Source organism: Seriola aureovittata, chromosome 6, assembly GCF_021018895.1.
Source record: "Seriola aureovittata isolate HTS-2021-v1 ecotype China chromosome 6, ASM2101889v1, whole genome shotgun sequence".
NCBI lineage: Eukaryota > Metazoa > Chordata > Actinopteri > Carangiformes > Carangidae > Seriola > Seriola aureovittata.
In genome coordinates, this window is record NC_079369.1 from 25122349 (window position 1) to 25137854 (window position 15506).

General features: G+C 39.2%; 1 protein-coding gene across 1 annotated transcript; it reads right to left on the reverse strand.

Moving 5' to 3' along the window:
* Positions 1-6057: 6057 nt before the first annotated feature.
* On the reverse strand, positions 6058-14102 carry cyldl (cylindromatosis (turban tumor syndrome), like). The gene is made up of 15 exons (XM_056379490.1): positions 13817-14102; positions 13013-13483; positions 12598-12882; positions 11994-12072; positions 11730-11908; positions 11250-11406; positions 10198-10339; positions 9675-9785; positions 9487-9578; positions 9331-9394; positions 9075-9207; positions 8210-8318; positions 7989-8107; positions 7213-7429; positions 6058-7126 (listed from the first exon to the last, which is right to left on the reverse strand). The coding sequence occupies exons 2-15, from the start codon at positions 13451-13453 to the stop codon at positions 6942-6944; spliced, it is 2313 nt and encodes a 770-aa protein (XP_056235465.1). The 5' UTR covers positions 13454-13483; positions 13817-14102; the 3' UTR covers positions 6058-6941.
* Between the last annotated feature and the right edge of the window lie 1404 nt (positions 14103-15506).

The following is a 15506-nucleotide window of genomic DNA, read 5'->3' on the forward strand; positions in this document are numbered from 1 at the left end:
AAGGCAACATTTTGTGCTGTACTTAATTTTTCAGAGGGAAATATTGAACTTTTACTCAACTATATATTTTTTTGATTAGTCAAAATTTTCTTTGGAGATTAAGATTTTAAATAAATGACACTCATACTGTATGATCAATATTCAACATGGAGAAATACGTTTAGAAAATATTTTATATGGCATGTCATATTATTATATTTAAGAAGTTCATTCAGAAATCAAAAATATACTAATTGAATGATTTTATTGTCCAAATTACAGAGTTGGTTGTTCTGACAGGATCACAAAGTTCGGTGTGGGCCTCCTGCCAAACTTCTTGGTCAGGTCTTTGATGACGGACCTGCAGAACTGCTTGATGTCTTTGTCATCCGGACAGAAACCTTCACTCACAGTGAGTCCCTGCAGCGTTTGGTCCACCAGTTGTTTGGCGTAGGTGGCCAATTCCTTCTCCGTCCAGATGTCCAGAACACGGCACTTACTGAGCAGTCTCACGGTCAGAAGGGAGACAAACAGCTGGGTTTTGTCGACTGTCTCGGTTGTGACTTCACAGCCAGAGGAAGGAGAATCAGCAGAGTCTGTGTTGTCTGGTTGTTTCACAGTGATCTTGTTTTCCTCTTTGGTGATCTCTATGGACTCGATCTCTTCTTCTGGGAGACTTGGCTCTGCGGTGTCTTGTGTGTCTGTCTGTTTTGGCTGTGGCTTCACAGCTAGAGGCAGCCAGAGAATCAGACTCTTTGCCTGGTGGTTCTATGACTATAGCAGCGTTTGGCTGGACATGAATCTGTGTTACACCATAGGTAAAAGAAGTCAGTCCACTGGGACAATTGGATGACATGTTCGGAGTGGAGCCCCCCATTCCAGCGCTCATGTTGGCGCCCAAGGACAAGGGTCCCGTCGGTGCTGTGCCATACAAGTGAGAGGCTTTGAACATTGCCAACACATTGGGACCATCACCCTGACTCAGGGACCTGGTTTCAGGTTGAGGGTCAGCAGCCCCATGAACAGGTCCAGCTGAGCCTTGAGATGTAGTGTTCTCCATCACAGAATATTTAATGTTTCTTGATAGACGCATGTAGTCTTTGGTGAGATCTTCAGTGCACTGTTCAACAACCAGGGAAACTGTAGGTTACTTCACATACATGTGCCTTTGATACACGTCAGAATGAAGCCAAAATTAATGAGTCATCTAGAATCTGATGTTGCTACGTCACGCGATCAAACGTGCCTGATGCAACGTGCGTACGCATACGTGTGTGCGTACAAATGTCACGTTCATGCGTAAAAGTGCGACTCTTTATTTAGGTTGTTATTGTTCTTTTTAATTTTTTTTTTTAATTTACAAGGTTTTCATGTTCTTTATATTTATGTTTTAAAAATTCTACTAACATGAATATTTGGAATAAAAATATGGATGACTCAGTGCTGAAAGAGTTTCAGGAGACTACAAGTCAGAGTTAAACAGAGGTATTATATCCAGACTGTGTAAAGTCTAAATCTCATACCATGAGTATGTTTCAAAGGAAGAATAGTACAGCTAGTGTGACTTTCTCACACACATGGAATTTGGATGGAAGTGTCTAATTAGAATTTTTTTGCCAAAAAAGGCACAGTGAACAGGAGAAGATCCCAAGAGCTGTAAACTGTGTGGGAGCCAGGATCAGCCGATCACTGGCATTTGTTTTGAAAGTGTTCAGTAATAAGACATTTAAATACCTCTCCAGTTTAACACCTTTATTTTAAGAAAAGTTGACTTTCAGTCAGCCCACTTCAACCTATACTTATTTGGTGCATATCAACTTTAAAAAAAAGCAAAAATCACCTGGCACTGGCACCTGCACCTGACCCCCCCACAACAGAGGAACGGACACATATGGTTAATGAAGTAGACACAATGGAATTATATATGAATACATATATATATATACACACGTATGTATATGTACATGAATAAATAACATATACATATATAGGCAATATATATAACTGCAGGGAAACATTACATAGCCCTGCCAGGTGAAATGATTTGTTTTTTTATTCTGACATTATTTTTACCATCATCTAAAGTCACTGCAATTTCCACGCATGGTGTGATTTTACTAGAGAGAAGGCAGATGTGGCAACAATTTAAATTTAAGAACGGCACTTTGAAAATCTGCAGAAAAACCAACAGCCATTCAGATTAAAATCACTCATTAGAAAGCTGTCAGCGCTTACTGGCACTGGAAACATGCCTTTGATGATATAGAGAATTCTGACGGAGGTTCAAATATTCACAATCCCATTTTATATAACACAGATTTAGCTAGTGGAGGGAGTAGAGTCTGATAAGTGGTTTTAAAAGCCAGAGGGGCTTCTTATTAAGGTCCCTAATTGCGGTGCCATAACAAAAGAAATGTCACTCTTTCCTCAGTGTTTCTCCACATAAAATAAACATTTTGGTGTAAATACAATTGACGGTTCCCAGAATATTCAATAGGGGGTCTAAACAACGTGTTTTATTGTTTTACTGGATATGTGTGATGCAAAATGGTAACATATTTTATTTCATTACTAACACTAATTTTATCACCAGTTAACACTTTTTTTAAATGATCAAATTTTGTTTGCCCAAAAAAGTAACTTAAGAAAAAAAAAAGTAAAGTATTGTTACAAATGACCAGTCTGTGGTTTACTATTGGCAAACTCACTCACTTTAGACATTTCTTAAGTGCTTTTATCTGACCTTTGGCTCTTTGTTACACTCTTGTATCCATTTAGATTTCATCTGATATCTTTATACAGTGGCTTGCAAAAGTATTCATACCCCTTGAACTTTTCCACATTTTGTCACGTTACAACCACAAACGTGAATGTATTTCATTGGGATTTTATGTGATAGGCCAACACAAAGTGGCGCATAATTGTGAAGTGGAAGGAAAATGATACAAGGTTTTACAATTTTTTTACAAATAAAAAACTGAAAAGTGTGGTGTGCAAAAGTATTCAGCCCCCTTTACTCTGATACCCCTAAATAAAATCCAGCGCCACCAATTGCCCTCAGAAGTCACCTAATTAGTAAATCGAGTCCACCTGTGTGTAATGTAACCTCTGTATAAATACAGCTGTTCTGCGAAGGCCTCGGAGGTTACATTAGAACATTGGTGAACAAACAGCATCATGAAGCCCAAGGAACACACCAGACTGGTCAGGGATAAAGTTGTGGAGAAGTTTAAAGCAGGATTAGGTTATAAAAAAATATCCCAAGCTTTGAACATCTCACAGAGCACTGTTCAATCCATCATCCCAAAACGGAAAGAGTATGGCACAACTGCAAACCTACCAAGACATGGCCGTCCACCTAAACTGACAGGACGGGCAAGGAGAGCATTGATCAGAGAAGCAGCCAAAAGGCCCACGGTAACTCTGGAGGAGTTGCAGAGATCCACAGCTCAAGAGGGAGAATCTGTCCACAGGACAACTATTAGTCGTGCACTTCCACAAATCGGGCCTTTGTGGAAGAGTGGCAAGAAGAAAGCCATTGTTGAAACAAAGTCATAAGAAGTCCCGTTTGCAGTTTGCCACAAGCCATGTGGGGGACACAGCAAACATGTGGAGGAAGGTGCTCTGGTCAGATGAGACCAAAATTTAAGTTTTTGGCCTAAATGCAAAATGCTATGTTTGGCGGAAAACTAACACTGCACATCACCCTGAACACACCATCCCCACCGTGAAACATGGTGGTGGCAGCATCATGCTGTGGGGATGCTTTTCTTCAGCAGGGACAGGGAAGCTGGTCAGAGTTGATGGGAAGATGGAATGAGCCAAATACAGGGCAATCTTGGAAGAAAACCTGTTAGAGTCTGCAAAAGAGACTGGGGGGAGGTTCACCTTCCAGCGGGACAACAACCCTAAACATACAGCCAGAGCTACAATGGAATGGTTTAGATCAAAGCATATTCATGTGTTAGAATGGCCCAGTCGAAGTCCAGACCTAAATCCAATTGAGAATCTCTGGCAAGACTTGAAAATTGTTGTTCACAAATGCTCTCCATCCAATCTGACTGAGCTTGAGCTATTTTGCAAAGAAGAATGGGTAAAAACTTCAGTCTCCAGATGTGCAAAGCTGGTAGAGACATACCCCAAAAGACATCCAGCTGTAATTGCAGTGAAAGGTGGTTCTACAAAGTATTTACTCAGGGGGGCTGAATACCTTTGCACACCACACTTTTCAGTTTTTTATTTGTAAAAAAAATTGAAAACCATGTATCATTTTCCTGTTGTAATGTGACAAAATGTGGAAAAGTTCAAGGGGCATGAATAATTTTGTAAGCCACTGTATGTGATTGATTCCCTGGGACCATGAAAAATAAAATAACCGACTTTCAAGGCACAGTCAAGCTCTGAGCAGCCAGATACGAAAGGCAAAGCAGAGACCTATGGGCTGGTGTGAATGTAACAGAGCGTGTACAGCATGTGAATTCCATTAGCAGTAATTGCTATGATTTTATGTTTATGTATCTATATGGATTAATTGACTCCATCTCTTGGAGGTCGTAGATATGCCACTGGCTGCTATGTGACGTTGTGAGTCCATAAGAGATGTGCTGAAGGTGAGTTGCCAAGTGCAGCACAGTGTGCACATATTGTGTAATAATGAACATATATGTGCACTGTGATTTGTAGAAATGTTACTAGTGGGTCGCTGTACTTTTTTAGTGCTGAAATGTTCGAATGACAGCATATGGCAGTCTTAAAGCTAGGTAATTAGACTTTGTGCAAAAATAATTTGCTGTTGTTCTGTAGTGTGCTGTGTGAAAGCCACCTGTAGCAAGCCAACTGTATGACTGACCAGTACATATTCTGTCCCTGTTCAGACAATAAACGGCAGCACACAAAGATAAGCAAGCCGCCTGCTCCTCATTCACTACACACAAGGCAGAGTCAAGGGACTGAACCCACATTAATTTATGAACCACTTTTTCTGAAGAAATGAGAAATGAAGATTTGTTTTATGTAATGAAGGGTGTTAGAAAGCTGTGTTAGCTGTGACAAAATTTTGGAAATCACGATCACAAATACCAATTAAGGTAAAGGTTTGTGACCTGTGTGGTAAAATGAGGCTAAATGGGAGCACATTTCCTGCTGCTGAGGCAATAAAAAGAATCTTTGTCATTATTCAGTTGCAGGAAACTGTGAGGCATCCTGTGTATTTATGTCTTTAATACACTACACTGTTAACTGGGCTCAGTTTTTCAGAAAACAGGGATGTATACTGATGTGTAGTGTGTGTGTAGCATGTACAGACTAAACTTTAGAGCACCATGAAATGATCCCTGGGGAACACCACAAAAAGTCAACCATTCAGGACTTTCTCTGGGATTATTGTGTGCCACAAGAAGCATGTGATCTTGTGGCCATGGTGACTTTCATTCTATTTGATTGAGGTTAAAATGAAAACCAACACTGCACACTGAGCCAGACGGAGCAAATTCCCATGATTACTGTTGTTCCTCAATAATTTCACAGATCAGAGGATTGGAGAACAGAAGATGTTTGTTAATGAAAGAAGTGTCTAGGCTGGGTGTCTTTCTTAATGGTTTTACAACTGCTAAAAACACTTAAAAAGCTACAAAGAGTAGTGGTTTAAGAGAACAGGTGAAACAGTTTTAGATTCAGTTCCATTTTCCAAAATGTGGAAACCAATGTTGATCTTATCAATGTTGTGACTGTTAAATTTCTGAGTGAAGGCAAAATAGACTAAGGCTTTTTCTTCATTAGACACTTCTGATGATTTCCCCTCATAGAAATTCTTCAAATTGTTACCTAAGGTTGTTAAAAAAATACAGAATGTGACCTACATTTGACCTTTGTTGTGACTGGGCACAGTTGTATGAGTAATCTAAAAGCAAAGATCTGGTGTAATTTATAAATGAAGGAATGAGAGTTTATATTAGAATACATAAAATATTCTTTTTCCATCTTTAGTTTTCATTGTTTTCCTTCATGAATTTGTAATTAAATATCCACATATATAAACATCTGCTGCATTTTCAGTAAATACACACGTAGGACTCTGTATATGTTTTATCATTTGTGTTTATTCATTATATTCATTGTACTGTATATAAGACACAGTAGCAATAAACACAGCATAATTGGAAAAGGCCACAAGTTCAGCCCTAAGTAGCCATTTGAGTGCAGTTTTCCCAACATCGCAATATACCATTGTTATTTCAAACACCAGTTAGGATGCTGATAGATGCAAAACAGCATTTTCATATCAAAAAGCAATAAATTGTTTCCTGAGGTGTAATTCAAATATCAAATATTCCACATTCAAGAGAACAGAAACAAATTTTACTGACGTATATAAAGTAACTGGTCCAGCCACCATGTTAAACTCTCATTAGTCAGAAAACATTAAGGTGCAATGGTGAAGTTACTGAGCAAATTAACAACACTGTATATCTGCAGTTGTGGCTTTTATAACAAGCCACACTGAAATCCTTAACATGCTGTCTTTTTTTTTGTCTGCAATAATTCTTCACTCTCACTATAAAAATGTTAATATAACTTTTACACATAATTATAAAACACCAAGAGAAAACCCTAATAGTACAGTGTAACATGTCAATTATCTCTGCCCACACACACTGCATGATTGTCAATTTTAGATTATAGTGCAAAAATATTGAGCAAGCAATTTCAGTTTGTACTTTTTCTCATTAAACATTACAGAAGTAAAACAATATTGCTATAAATTATACAAGCCCGATAAACTTTCCCAGGAGCAAAGCAGAAAATGACATAAATATACAAGTTTTAAATGTTCATGTGTGTATTTTCACACATACATAAAAGAACAGTAAAGCAATCAAGCAAAAGGAAATTACACAAACAATCAAGGAAACAATATTTTTTTTCTAATCAACAAGTTGTGCGATGAGTAAGCCGAGGGGTTTTCAACGATACAGGCACATGCTGGTGCTCTGATACAAGTACATGTAGGCATCACAGAAGAGACGCTTGGCCACACCTTTCATATCTCGAGGCACCTGATTGGCCAGCTCGGCGGGAGACATTTCCAAATACACGCCGACCTCAGGGCAGTTTTGCACCTCGGGGATGTTGAAGCCATCAATTTCTCCTGAACACAAAGACACAACTGAGCCCAAGAGTATTTGTCTAACTGATGCCTGTGATGAGACTGTGCATAAAAACAGGCCGACTCACCTTGTCTGTCCGCCATGCTGTCGAAGAAGATCCAGTCTTTACTGTTCGGTCCATATTTGATGAAGGACACGTAGTGGCTCGTCTCGATGCACAGAACAGCGAACAGCTCCAGTTTGTCCCTGGTCATCTGTGTGTGAGATTTGCCGTGATCCAGGTAACCTTTGGGAACGTCCAGAGCAGCTGGCTGGTGGGACCGGCGCTGCGGATGACAATGCACCTGAAGAGACAGGCAAACTATTGTCATTATCTATTTTTCTCTTATCTTCTATAGTCTTATTTTTCATATTTTTTTTTTTATTTTTCACTCCTCCCTAATGTGATTGTTTTCTAATGTGCTACCTAACTGCCCAACTCAGGGTTTCTGCAGTGCTCACCAAGTTAAACTTAAGACCTTTACCACATAGAATGCAATTTAATACCCGTTTCACAGTCATAAAGACCAGAATATGAATGATATCAATGAAAACCAGTAGGGATCATATGGCCTAGAATTATTTACCAAGTACATGAAGTCATCTTTTTGTCACACATTCCCAGCGGTGTATTACAATAACTCCTCATAATATTATCAAATAATCATTATTGTACAGCTCAATACTGATTCTAATAGCTTTTATTTTTAGAGATATTTGTTTGTTTCCTCTCTGTATTACAGCGCTACCCTTTAATAGCAGGCAGAACCGGTGAGGTGTTGAGGTGGGTTGTATCACATGGAAAACTGATGTCCATGCATAACTTCTATAATCAACAAGGCCTTAAATGACAGTGACACAAACCTTAGATGAGCACTCTTTGCAGAAAACTTTGAATCCCGTCTGGCTGAAGAGGGGATCTTTAAAACAGTCAGCGCACTGTTCCTCAGCCAAGTGTCCACATAGGATGCACTGCTGAGGACCTGAAACACACACACACACACACACACACACACATCACATGTTTTATTCACTTGTTTTTTTACATATTAGTCTGTGTGCACTGTGCGTATGTGTCCGTAAACCTTCAGAGAGGAGGTCAGTGACGTCCAGCTCCAGAGAGGGGACGATTTTGTCAAACATCTTGAATTTCTTTCCGAAGCGAGGCATCTGGAGGATGAGGCAGGAGGGCACCTGTAAAGATGAGACAATGAAATAAGAAGATTACACACTGCACTGACAGAACACACAGAAATGAAGTCCAGGAGATGAGAGGATGTGCTGAGAAAACTGTCCAACAGAGCCATCTACTGGAAAATTAAGAGTAATGAGGGAGAGTATCCGCTGAATGAGTCTGGTATCATCTGACCACTTTCCCAGAAACGCTTTCATATTAGTTACACAGACTGATAAAAAACAATAATAAAATAATCGCATATGATTGGAAATATTGAGATATTACATATTATGGAATATCAGCCTGAGCCTATAAGCAGCTGTTTTATTGTATTACCAAGTAAAAACACCAGGAATTTGTTCTTTTCAGCTTCAAAAATGCAAAGATTTAGGTGCTTAATATGTTTTTATTAGGAATACATGTTAACTATATTTATAGATCACCTTCAACCACACAGTGTGAAGTGCTTTACAAGCCTCACATTCATCCACATACTCTACAAATGGCAGCACTGCCATGTAAGGCCTGCTAAGGTTCAGGATCTTGCTCACAGACACTAATATACTGAGGAATAATGGACAGTAAATCATGTTTTGAAAATGATCACACATGGCAGCATTTGTTGTTCACTTGTAAAAATATTAATACTTTGTAGAGTTTAATATTGCTGCTCATCATAATATAATAATTTTTAATTTTCAAGAATAGCATGAAAGTGGTGTATTAGTGTTACAGTATGTGAAGAGTGTGTCAGAAATCCAGGGGGGTCTCACCTCTGCCAGTTTGAGTCCTGAACTGTGGAAAGAATGTTCCAGCAGCTGCTGGACTGTAGGCAGCACCAGACTGTGGTTCTGGTCCAGGAAGATCTGATAGCAGTAACTATCCTGCACTTTACCATGAGCTGAGCTAAATGGGAGAAGACGAGTAATTAACAACCATCTCATAAAGGAGTTGTCACAATTCATTATACTTGAGCTGTATGGTGGGACATTAGTACGTAGAGGTTTAGCAGTGGTGTTGTGAGCGTACAGTTTGAGTAGAGGGTCCAGGGCGAGAATATGGTGCATGATGACAATGAGGAACTCCTCTGGGTCTAAAAGACAACAGTCACATCAACAGTCACTTTAAGCCAAATAACATATCATGTGTTTTTAAGCTTCCAACAACTCTGCACATCACACTGACCTTTCTCCTCCGTGGTGAAGGAGTGACTGTAGCCATGTTTCTGCAGCTGCTGCCGCAGCTTCATGATGTGCCGTCCTTCCACAAAGCCCTTACTACAAACAACACATACAACATAACATGATTGTTTTTTTAACAAAAAGAATTAAATATTTTGTAAAGTACATAAAATATAAAATACATAAAAGCACCTTCGGAGGGGGTTGACAATGTCATGGAGCAGTGTGTTCTGAATTGGGGTATCTTGAGGTGCTGTTGATTTAAACAGCATCGAGTCCAGCACAGAGGAGCAGGAAAACAAACTGAAAACACAGAAAAGAACAGTGGGTTGACATGAGAAAAGTCACATGACAGTACGACAAAAAGCAAAACTCTGCATGAAATTCAGGGCTGCGCAGCTTTTCAAACCATTGCCTTCATGAGCTATGTGAATTTGATTGCTGTTTGCTACAGTTCAGCAGGTGACCCACAGAGCAAAGAGAGTTTTGAAAATGCTGTCTGATTACAATTGTGTTATCAGTGTCTATAGTAAAACCTTTCCTAAAAATATTGTTCACAGAACTAGTTCATCAACTCAAGCAGGTTATAAGTCTGTACAAGTTAAATTCCACCGTGTACAGAATCTAACATCTGTCCGGAATGTAGGAATGAATGAAAAACATCTGCATGCATCACAATCCATCTTATTGCTCATCACATATTCATCATCCTGACCTGAAGAGGGCAGCATCCATGTAGCAGGAGTTGCAGTGGCCTTGGATCCCCTTCATTCGTCCAATCAGAATCTGGTTAACCTGCTCAGTGGTGATGGGAGGAACAGTCTCCAACTTCCCTGTGCTGTGCTCTGTTTCTCTCTCTGACGCAACACACAATCACACACAGAAATTATTATGTCACATCAAACCATAATACATTACACAGCAAGCAGGTCCAGCTGGAGATCATTTCTGATGCAGTGTTGCCCCCAGCTGTTGGATGAGCTGGCAAATGCAGCATCCAGCTTAATGTGAGATAGTATCTTGTATGCATCATGTATGTACACTCACTGGCTACTTTATTAGGTACACCTGTTCAACTGCTCGTTAACACAAATATCTAATAGGCTAATCACATGGCAGAATCTCAATGCATTTAGGTATAAGACATGGTCAAGACAATCTGTTGAAGGTCAAACTGGGCATCAGAATGGGTAAGAAAGGTGATTTAAGTGACTTTGAAAGTGGCATGTTTGTAGGTGCCAGATGGGCTGGTCTGAGTATGTCAGAAACTGCTGATCTACTGGGATTTTCACACACAACCATCTCTAGGGTTTACAGGGAATAGTCTGAAAAAGACAAAATATCCAGTGACCAGATCTCAATCCAATAGAGCACCTTTGGGATGTGGTGGAACCGGAGATTCGCATCATGGATGTGCAGCCGACAAATCTGCAGCAACTGCGTGATGCTATCATGTCAATATGGACCAAAACCTCTGAAGAATGTTTCCAGTGCCTTGTTGAATCTATGCCACGAAGAATTAAGGCACTTCTGAAGGTAAAAGGGGATTCAACCCGGTACTTGCAAGGTGTACCTAATAAAGTGGCCGGTGTGTGTAGTTTGCAATGTGGTGTGTATATACTCTGCTGCCATCATGACCACTATGTCCACAAAAAGGGCACTAAGAGTCCCCACAGTCAAAACTGTGTATCAGAACAAGAATTTTACGTAAAATAATCTACTGTGAACGAGAGGAAGTAGAAGTAAACTGATCAATCCTGTTCGAACCTGTGTCTTCCAGTTTTGGCATCTTCTCACTGTGACTGGCTTGAAAGCGTGAGTCAGAACGCAAGGAGCTCAGCTTCACAAACAGAGCTCTCTTGGGAGGACACGTGAAGATACGCTTGTCTTTAAAGGTGCCATCACTCACTCCCCTCTCTTCTTCCTGCAGATGAGATACAGACTGATTTGACTGATGTCTCAAAGGTTACATTAAATAAAAAAAAAAAAAAATTTTCAATTATGTAAAACTTTTGAACTTTAACACCATCATCGGTGTCACAGTAGATTTTGATCAGTTTTAGATGCTAGAGTTAGGTTCTTTAAATGAGTTCCAGCATGTTCAGTGTTTCTCTACTGCATACAAGAGCAGGTTAAACCACTGTACTGAAACTATATATATATTAGTTTAAATTAAAATTGTTGCCAGGCAAGTATTTTTTAGCTTTAAATCTGCACAATAATACAGTATGTCAGTATAAAGATTACCAGCTCTAGTCCGGCCATGATTATCCCTGAATCAGTCAGAGTGCCGATCCAGCGGATGATTCCATATGCATTTCCTGCACCCAAAGTCACCTCTACCAGAGAGTTCACAGTCAGACCCATGTACAGATCATCAGTGTTTGGTTCCACAGGCAGTGTTTCAACGTCCATGCTCTCCGGATCTATAGTGAAGAATATATTTGAGTCAGATTTATCACAAATGTGGGAAATGGCCACACACTTCATCATGTAAATAGTTGCTCAAACCTGCAGGAACCTCTCCCTTCGCGACACTCTCTAGTTGAACTCTAACTTCACCCCCTCTCTTCCCGTTCTCATCTGTCTCCTGGAAACAACAACACAGAAAACTTAATAATGTTGGGTTAATGTCAATTGTGTTCAAAGGAAGTGGTGAATATATATTCTAAATCTGAAGGTTTAGTTGTATCAGGGGAGCTCAAGAGTAAACAGGAGCATAGAAACTGTGGCAACATGGTCTGATGGCAAAAAAGAAACTTGCAGTATGTGGAAAAAAAGTTACTTGAAAAATAATTAGGATATTTGCCTCATATACAGTACATACAAGAGAAGACTGAACAACTACTGATCAACTATGATCGACAGTGATCATGTGATCAACTGCAAAAAAGTGAAAATTTTAGGTTATTTTAACAGTGACAGGATTTCACGACATTCAAGATTTTTCTACTGTTATTCACAATAAAATATAAAAAGTAAGGTCAATTTTATCATTGCAAAAATAATTTATAAGCTAAAGCAATTGGTCGCTTATTACGAATTAGGCTACATGACTGGTTTAGGCTTTCAACCAGAGGAGAAACACAAATTTATGATTACAAATATTACTTACTGTAGAGATACAAACAAAATGTTTTCCATCCTCTTCCTCCAAACCTAGCACCATTCCATGGCGACATGTATTACTGATGAAGTAAGTGACTCTGTCCCCGACGTTTAGCTCTTCTGTTTGTGGCTGTGGATGGTGGGAGGGTTCTGGGACAGAGGGCGACAAGGAACTGGGAACCACAGGCCTGACTCTGGAGAATGGGGCAAAAACGCCACAATCTTTTGAACAGGAAAATAAGGTTTCATGCTGGAAGGACCCATCGGTATTCCCCTTCCCCTTGTCTGCTCCCTGGTGGCAGAGAGAAACACAGCAGAACCCCTGAATTATTGTCAGACAGTGATAATACTTTGACAAAAAACACATTTCTAAAAGGGTCAGTTCATCCACATTAGAAAAAAAAATGACTTTAAAGCCCCACCTGCAGTTCAATCCCAAAGAAAGTTCCTGATAAAGGATATGGATATTTTGGCTTAGTCAGCCTTCCAATGTAGCGGATGATGCCTCTCAACTCCTCTCCTCCTTCCTGCACAATAACTGTAGATCCCTTAGTGAGTCCTCGTGCTGTTTGGAGAGCAGCTCCCTCTCTGAACCACTTCAGCCTCTCTGCGTCCTCAGACAGGGCCAGCAGCAACTCGGCTTCCTCTGCATTCAGTGCCATCATGATATTCAAGTCTATCTCATAATTTAAAGATGTACGTAAGTTGAAGGGGTAGACTGGCAACTTTGAAGGAGAGTCACATCTTTGGAGCATTGACGTGTACCTGTATTCACTGATGTAACATATGCGGCCAGCTTTGATGTTTCCAGGATATTTAGGAGTTTCTATTATGATGAAGTAAAGGTTGTCTGTTGATGTCATGTTGCTGAGGCCAGGAGATGTAGCTGGGTACTGTACAGAAACACACACACACACACACACACACACACACACACACACACACAGTGTTGATATACAAGTGCTAATGACAACAACAAGCCTATTACCAACTTAGTTAGCTGAAGACCAGTTTATTAACTCCAGCGAGCTAAAGTGGAATTAGCTGGATACCAGCTTATTATCTCCTGCTCTAACTAAAGACATATAAACACTGTTATTATACAACTGCAAACTGAAACTAAGCTAACACTATAAACGTAAAATGTAAAATCAAAGGAACATCGTTAATCTAGATTTCCTCTCTTTCTTAAACGAACATTTGTGACAAATTTATAATAATGTTACCTTCACTTGTTCAGCAACGTTAAAGTTTTCTCTCTGTTGTTTCTCCGCTCCTTGTGGTTTATGTCCAACCAGCTGCCTTGATAAGTTTCACTTCCCCTTTCATTTCATTTCAGAGAACGTCAGCTGGTATTTCTCTCTCTCTTCTCGTTAAAGTTACAGTTGTAGCAAAGTTAGTACAAGTCTGTTAAACAATTAAACAACATATTTCTTCGAAAGAGGTCATTAACGTTAACAAGGAAGCGTTCCGTTTGTTTAGAAATCAGTTGACAACCTGCAGTACGTCGTGCTATAGGATGTTGGAAAGGGGGCGGTAATCTCTCAGTGTTGTCTTACAGGCAACCTACCAACTTTGCTCAGGTGAAAATAAGTTTAGTCACATGATGCTGTGTTTAAATTTGGTTGTACAGCATTGATACTTAGAGCAAGTAAGTATCTCCCTGGTTCCCACGTTTGCAACTTCATTCTGAAGTAAGTCTTTTTTTGTTTTGTTAAGTCTCCTTAACCAAGTCAAGTCTCAAGTCTTCAGAGGCTAAGTCAAGGTGAAGCCCTTGTCAGTGTTTATAGGTCACCAGTCTTAATGTGTTTAAGTTTCAAGTAAGTCTTGAGTCTGGTTTAAGTCAAAGTCTCAAGTCTACAGCTGATATATTATGAAATATTATTATTGTCTAACACCTCTGTTTTGTGATTATTGCAACAGTTTACAGCCTTATTAACTGATTGACCCACTATCAGAACAATTCTTCCAAATTTCAGGGGTCATTTCAGTCAAATTCCAAAAATTTAGAGACGCTTTCTCACTTACCACTGGCAGTATCTGTCCAAGCACATAGTTCAGGTTTTGAGCTATCTTCCTCTGTGATTTCTGGTATTACCCCAGGACACTGGACATGAACTCATTTCTTTGTTGTGTGTATGGTATTAAAATTACACAAGAGCAGCTTTTCTTTCCAATTATCCTGGATAATCCTCAGACCTAAATGAGGACATTTTTCACAGGAAATACTTTCTAGCAAAGAGACAGAAAAGCAAAGGCTGTAGATAAATAACAAATCATAGTCTAGACTTGAGTTTATAACAAAAGAAAATACTAAAATCAACTACTGATCATTTGGATTTGCTTCTTCTATCACAATCACATAAGCTCAATGTGTTTTCATTGAGAGATAAAGATAATCAGACATACATGTAAGTACAGTTTCGTGGCATGGGTGCTTTCAACCTTTTTTTTCTTCTTCTTTTTTTTTTTAAACCTTCATTTGTTAAATCGAGAAAATTAATTTTTAGTCATTTTTAGTCAGGGGGGGATTTCACAAAGCGACATTTAGGTTTATAGTAGTATATTTTTGTTATGATGATGATATTATTTACCAGGAATATAAATTCTTTATGGTTTTTAAAATGTATTCTGTTATGAAGAAGAATTGGAAATTTAAGGAATTTTGTTTTAATAACCAACATTTTTTTTCGTATTTTTTTTTAAGATTTGGTGTCCTCGTTAAACAGGGCATATCATATTTGCCAAACATTGCATAAATAATATAACTGCGCCTTCTATGTGTACAACATGACGATATGTCTGTAATGAAATTCCACCTTGCAAGACAAGACTGAGGGCACAACCCTCTATTAACTGTGCCCTGTGATTGGACAGTATCAATACCGTCATTTGCGTGAGCATATTCACGTCGCT

Excerpts from the sequence above, each read along its gene's own strand:
- cyldl (XM_056379490.1), bottom strand. The coding sequence starts at position 13,453 with ATGACATCAACAGACAACCTTTACTTCATCATAATAGAAACTCCTAAA. Across the intron at positions 9,395-9,486 it reads CTTCACCACGGAGGAGAAAG|ACCCAGAGGAGTTCCTCATT; the intron begins GTCAGTGTGATG and ends GTTGTCTTTTAG. Across the intron at positions 8,319-9,074 it reads CAGGACTCAAACTGGCAGAG|GTGCCCTCCTGCCTCATCCT; the intron begins GTGAGACCCCCC and ends TCATCTTTACAG.